Genomic DNA, 6,232 nt, shown 5'->3' on the forward strand with positions numbered 1-6,232 from the left:
AAAATTCAAATTTCATTAAAATTAAAATTCTACATTACAATAATTTAAATAAAATTAAAAACATAATTAAAATACGAAAATAAAATAAAAAATAACATAATTTCCTAATTTAAATAAGCCCTCGACGCTTGAGCACTTCTTGGACTAGGTGGTTGTGCAATGCCAATTGTGCATCTGTCATACCCGTCGTGTCCTTGTTCAAGAGCTTCATATCCATCTCCACTCGTTTCATCTCGGCTTGCATTTTTTTGACCTCGGCGATTTCCCCCGTTTTGAGAGCATGCTCCTTCATGCTTTCGGCCACCTTCTCGAGGGCGTCGGAGAACGCCGATCCTCATCCCGAAGACCCTTCTCCCTTCTTCGCCTTGCCCTTGTCTCGCTTTGCCGCTTTTTGGCCTTGGGGTCTCGCCGTGACACTCGGCTCCGAAGAAGTAGTGGTTGCTCCACCATCGGAGCCCTTCGACTTTTTGGCGGAGTGGACATCCCCGGCTTGCGACGTGAATCTTTGGCAGTCACGAAGCACTTTCCAAGCTTTGACGTAGGAGAATTGCTTCTTGAAATTCGCCTCGAACATCGTCTGGGCTTGTTGGAAGATTTGATCGTCGCTCATACCACTCCCCCAATTGTCCTTGCAAGTGTTGTAGAAGCCCTCGAAGAATTTTGTCTCCTTTTGGACACGGGCGAAGTGGGACTTGAGATGATCCGGCTTTCGCGGCGGCGCTCCCGACGTATTGAGCGCGTTGAACTTCTCGGCGATTGCTCCCCAATATTGGAGCAACTTTTGGGAGGTCCCCAAAATAGGATTGTGGGTTGCCTCCGCCCACAATATTGCCACGAGCTCGGACTCCTCGCTAGAATATGCAGCGCGGCTGCCCTTGGCTTTCGGCTTCACCTCCTCCTGCTCTTCTTGAACGTTGGCGTTCGCCGCCGGCGTAGGAACATTTCCCGTAGCCAAGACATTGGAGGCTTGTGAAAATGAAGCAAATCCCATCATTAGAACCCTCGATCCGCCTTGTTGCTCCATGTATTCATCGAACTCACGATCCATCTTTGGAAATGTAGAAGAGAGAATTGTTTTTGGGAGAGAATTGTAGTTGAAGATGTTGGTGAATTTGAAAGAGCGGAAGGAAGAGTGGTATTTATAAGAGGGTGAAAAAGAAAAAAAAATAAAAAATCAAAATAGCCGTTGAAATGCAACGGTTGTTTTTTTTAAAAAAAAAACAAACAACAAAAATAGCAAACGGTCGAATTTTGTAAAAATTAACGATTTTTGTATATATACACTCTCCTCTCTCGCCCCGGGTTGAAGCCTCGACCCCGCCTCGCATCTGGGCGCGTCTCCAGCGCGCGGCACCCACCTACGCCCCGGGTCGATCCCCCCTTCGCACTCGGCGCTGCAGTTGCTCTAAATTTTTTTGCTAGAGAGACAAAATATTTGTTAGAGAGAGAAACTTGAACAAATTTATGATTAAAATAACAAATTATAGTTGAATGATATTTTGTAAAAGAATTGTTATACATAAGATTATGAAAAAATAAGTTAGTAGAAAAACTTCTTTGAGGAACTTATAAGCTCTTGGAAGTTATTTTTAGAATTTATAAATTATTTAACAACTTATTTTGTCAAATATTTGAATGAATTTATAAACTCAGCCAAACACCTTTTAAGTTTTCTTCTATTTATCTTTTCAACCCATGCTGTGAAATCAAGCACACATATTCACCCAAATACAATAAAAATTATTTTAACAAAGAAGACAAAATTTAAGTAAAATTGAAAATAATATAAAGTTAAATATATTAACTTTTAACATATATAACTACTAAAATATGAAAATTGTTGAAAAATAAAATAGATGGGAATAATGAAAGGCATGGGCATGAGAAATCATGTGATAAGAACAGAAGATGCGGCGGAGACATGGTTCTTCCCTTTCCTTATAATATTTCACATATCCCTAAAGTCCCCAATTTTTCTCAATCCATATACACACTGCATTCCCCCCAATATTCGAACGCATGATTGAAAAATTATGAATTTTAAATTTATTACTCTCTCCGTTCCATTTTAATAGTCTCGTTAAGAATAAATTTATTTTCTATTTTGAATTAGAAATATATTTAATTGACGTGGATCACATCATTTTTTTTCCTAAAAATTAAGTTTTTCAATCTCTATACTAAAAAAAGTGATCATACAGTAGAACAGATGAAGTAATATTTTATATCAAATGTTGAAACAAAAGTTTTAGATGCCCACTTCGAGTAACATCTTATCAATCTTTTGAAAGTCAAAATTGGGCTTTAAATAATAATGGTGGATCCAACTAATCATAATTTCATAAGATTTTCTAGAAATAAATAACAATATAATACTCCATAATCATATCACTACATAAATTATATCACAATTTTATTTAAAATATATAGTTAAATACAATCGTCTAATAGTACTTCTCTTATCTTTTTTGAGATTGGACAAGACCGAGTTCACTAGTGATGGATAAAATATCCACAATATGAGATAGTTTTATATAAATTGTTCTATTTGTCTGAAAAATGATAACAAAATTTAAAATGTATCGTGATTTTCAATCTTATAAAATGCATAACCAAAATATATTTTTAATTTATGACATACACTATAGTACACAAAAATCCCGTCCCACACATATTACCTTAGGATATAAATTTCTCGTGTTTAGAGAATAAGAAAATTATAGCTTTTGCTTTCAAGTGAAAGTTATCTTATTCATGCTTGGTACGTGATTGGAAATTAGATCTAAAAATATATTATTATTAGCATATTAGATCATTTTACTAGGAAATTTAACACCAATAATAGCAAAAGAAAAATCAACTTAGCTTTCTATGATAAAAAGAAAAGGTATGGTATTGGGTACACCCGGGTGTACCGTACAACTGGATTATATCTTCACTTAAATTTTGACCTGTACCTTCATTTGAACCCATATCTTAACTCAATCCATATAAATAATACTACTATTTTGGGTACGGGTCAACCCAATTGTATGATACACCCAGGTGTACCCAAGATTTTGTGTAAAAAGAACTACCATACAATTTAAAAAATATAAATTTCTAAATTATTAAATATAAAAAGATAGATATTCCCTTAATTTTTGTGTAAATCCAATGCCCTCCAGATCCGTCTATGCCTTCAAATATCTTAACAAGCTAAAGTTGGAACCCGGTAGTATTTGGTTAGTCACGATTCATTTATAGTTGTTGCAAATTAAATTTATACAATAACCCTTTAGGGATGACAATGGACAAAACTCTAAAATTTGAATATGAGAAAGCTCGATATAATTAAATGTGTCAAATATATTGACCTTGATGTTTATAATCAAAGCTGTCCAAGCTGCTCCACAGTTGAAGAATCGACTGATCATTTGTTGCTGATATGTTCTTCATCTACTCTCGTGTGGAATAAAATTTACAGTTAGCTAAAGATTTTGTGCCTCTCTTCGTCTTCGATTTTGGAATATTTCTGTGATTTTGTCAATGTGGGCAAGAACAAGGTGAAAAAAGCAATGTTCAACTTGATTTGGCAATGTGCTTGCTAGAGAATTTGGAAAGCTTGAAATGAAAGAATCTTTAAAGATAGATGTGTTGATCCTGCTGAAACGATGGATATCATTATCTCGTGCTCTTGGAGATGGATTAAGGCGAGATTGTCTAGTAAATTTGGTTTTTCGGTTCATGATTGGTTTGCTAATCCAATCCGGTGTCTTCCTTCCAAGTTCCAAGTTGTCTTCTTTTTTTTTTTTTTTTTTTTTTTTTGATCGGGCAAAGTCATGTTAGATGTTAGTAGTTAGTTCCCCATCCACTCCAAGAACCACCTTATCTCTCCATTCACCAAATCCACCTTATATCTCCAATCTCCAATTCGCTCCCAAGAGGGATCGAACCCGGGTCACTTCACTTAAGTGAGGACCTGGTGGCCAGTGGGCTAAGCCCCCTGGTTAGTTGTCTTCTTGACTCGTGATGTAATTTGTTTCTATTTGATTGAATACCTCTTGTACTAACTTCTATTTATTATATTTACCTTTTTGAAAAGAAAAAAAAATCGAAGCACTATTTTCTTTTGGACAAAAAATAATTTAGTCGATTCACAAAAGTGTATTAAGTGGAAATTCGTGTGGGAATTAAATGGTGGTTTAAATAAAAGCGCATTAAGCCTTTGAACACGGCGATGAGTAAAATAATTGCGGATTTGGGATTTGATTTGTCACAAACAAAACAACACAAAAACAGAGCCCTGCCACGTAGGCTGATCCAGCATGAAAGTGGGGCCCGCTTCCAGCCCACAACATCCGTGATTAGTGCTGGAGACAGCGGCGCGTCGCGTGCACGCACCCACCATATCCTAATCTCCAAGCCTCTCTCTCTCACAACCTCAAAACTCTAAACCCTCGCTTAAATCCCCCTTTCCTCTTTCTAATCTTCACATTCTAGAGAGAGAGAGGAGAGAGAGGCAATACATTACACGTCAATTCAATTCAATGGCGTCGCCACTGCTTCAGCTGCTCGCGCTCTCCGTCCTCCTCCTACTCGGCCCCGCCGCCGAAGCCGCGGGGAAGGGGCGGCGGAGCCAGCCGTACCTGAGCACCACGTACTACAGCAAGTCCTGCCCCAAATTCGAGAAGATCGTGCAGGACACCACCACCGACAAGCAGATCTCCTCCCCCACCACCGCCGCCGCAGCGCTCCGCCTCTTCTTCCACGACTGCTTCGTCGGCGGATGCGACGCCTCCGTCCTCGTCTCCTCCACCCGCTTCAGCAAGGCCGAGCGCGACGCCGACATCAACCTCTCCCTCCCCGGCGACGGCTTCGATGTCGTCGTCCGCGCCAAGACCGCGCTGGAGCTCAACTGCCCCGGCGTCGTCTCCTGCGCCGACATCCTCGCCGTCGCCACCCGCAACCTCGTCGTCATGATGGGCGGCCCCTTCTACCCCGTCAAATTAGGGCGCAAGGACGCACTAGCCTCCCGCGCCGCCGACGTCGAGGGCAATCTCCCCCGCCCTACCATGCCTATGTCTCAAATCATCCAGATTTTCCAATCGAAAGGATTCTCGATCCAGGAAATGGTCGCATTATCCGGCGCTCACACCATCGGATTCTCGCATTGCAAGGAGTTCAGCTCCAATCTCTACAACTACAGCAAAACCTCCGAATCCGACCCGGCCTACTACCCCGAATTCGCGAGATCGCTCCGAAACGCCTGCGCCGACTACCACAGAAACCCTACCCTATCCGTATTCAACGACGTCATTACGCCTAACAAATTTGACAACGTGTATTACAACAATGTGAAGAAAGGATTGGGGCTGATGTCATCGGATCACGGATTGAGCTCGGATCCGAGGACCCGAGGGTTCGTGGAGCTGTATTCGAGAGACCAGAACGCCTTCTTCCGCGCATTCGCGAGCGCGATGCAGAAGCTCAGCGTCTATGGCGTCAAGACGGGGAGGAGAGGAGAGATTAGGCACAGGTGCGATGCTCTAAACTTTTGAAGACGAAAAAAAAAAAAATTACTACTAATTTGGGCTACTATTTGTGTTGTTTTCATTCTTTTTTTTAACAATTTTCTAGTGGCGTAATCAAATGTGTGTATTTATACGGAATTATTGAATATTAATACAGTTTTTGTATCATTTTGAGGGTTTCCCATATGCAAAATGAGCTTGAGATCTTAGGCATTGGATTCTCTTACTTTGTGGATGCTATTTTTGGCTCAATATTTTGAATTATTTATAATCTTGCAGTCCACCAATATTTGTCTTAAATCTTAATGGTTGCTTTGATGAGAATGCTAAAATATGTGGAAAAATTAATTAATTTTAGTGTTAAGTAATTTATTTATTGATTGATTTCCTTTTGTTTTTCATTGTGTGTGAGGGAGAAAAGGTGATGAAATCTCGGTTAGAGAAATAATTCATTGTTGTCGCAAATTCATGTGCAATTATAATCAAGAGAGCCTACTGAAACCTTAAAAAAAAAAGATTGCTGTTTTTCATTATTGGAATTATATTGTTTTTCACTTTTTCTTTTCAGTTCAGTAATGTAAATATTTTATTTCTTCGTTTTTTTTCTTCTAGCCATTGAAAAAGACATAGTACAGTATTTTCTAATTACCACTTCCATTTTATTTTTATTTTTCTACCTTGTCTACTGCAAATTACTGTCCTTTTTCTATTCTCTCTAG

The 6,232-nt window shown here is 39.3% G+C and overlaps 1 protein-coding gene across 1 annotated transcript; it reads left to right on the top strand.

The window, feature by feature from the left end:
- The first annotated feature begins 4,185 nt into the window (after nucleotides 1-4,185).
- LOC130989424 (peroxidase 31-like) lies at nucleotides 4,186-5,722 on the top strand. The gene has a single exon (XM_057913427.1). The coding sequence runs from the start codon at nucleotides 4,530-4,532 to the stop codon at nucleotides 5,538-5,540; it is 1,011 nt and encodes a 336-aa protein (XP_057769410.1). The 5' UTR covers nucleotides 4,186-4,529; the 3' UTR covers nucleotides 5,541-5,722.
- The last annotated feature ends 510 nt before the right edge of the window (nucleotides 5,723-6,232 follow it).

The sequence above is a fragment of the Salvia miltiorrhiza genome, chromosome 6 (genome assembly GCF_028751815.1).
Source record: "Salvia miltiorrhiza cultivar Shanhuang (shh) chromosome 6, IMPLAD_Smil_shh, whole genome shotgun sequence".
In the NCBI taxonomy this organism is placed as follows: Eukaryota; Viridiplantae; Streptophyta; class Magnoliopsida; order Lamiales; family Lamiaceae; genus Salvia; species Salvia miltiorrhiza.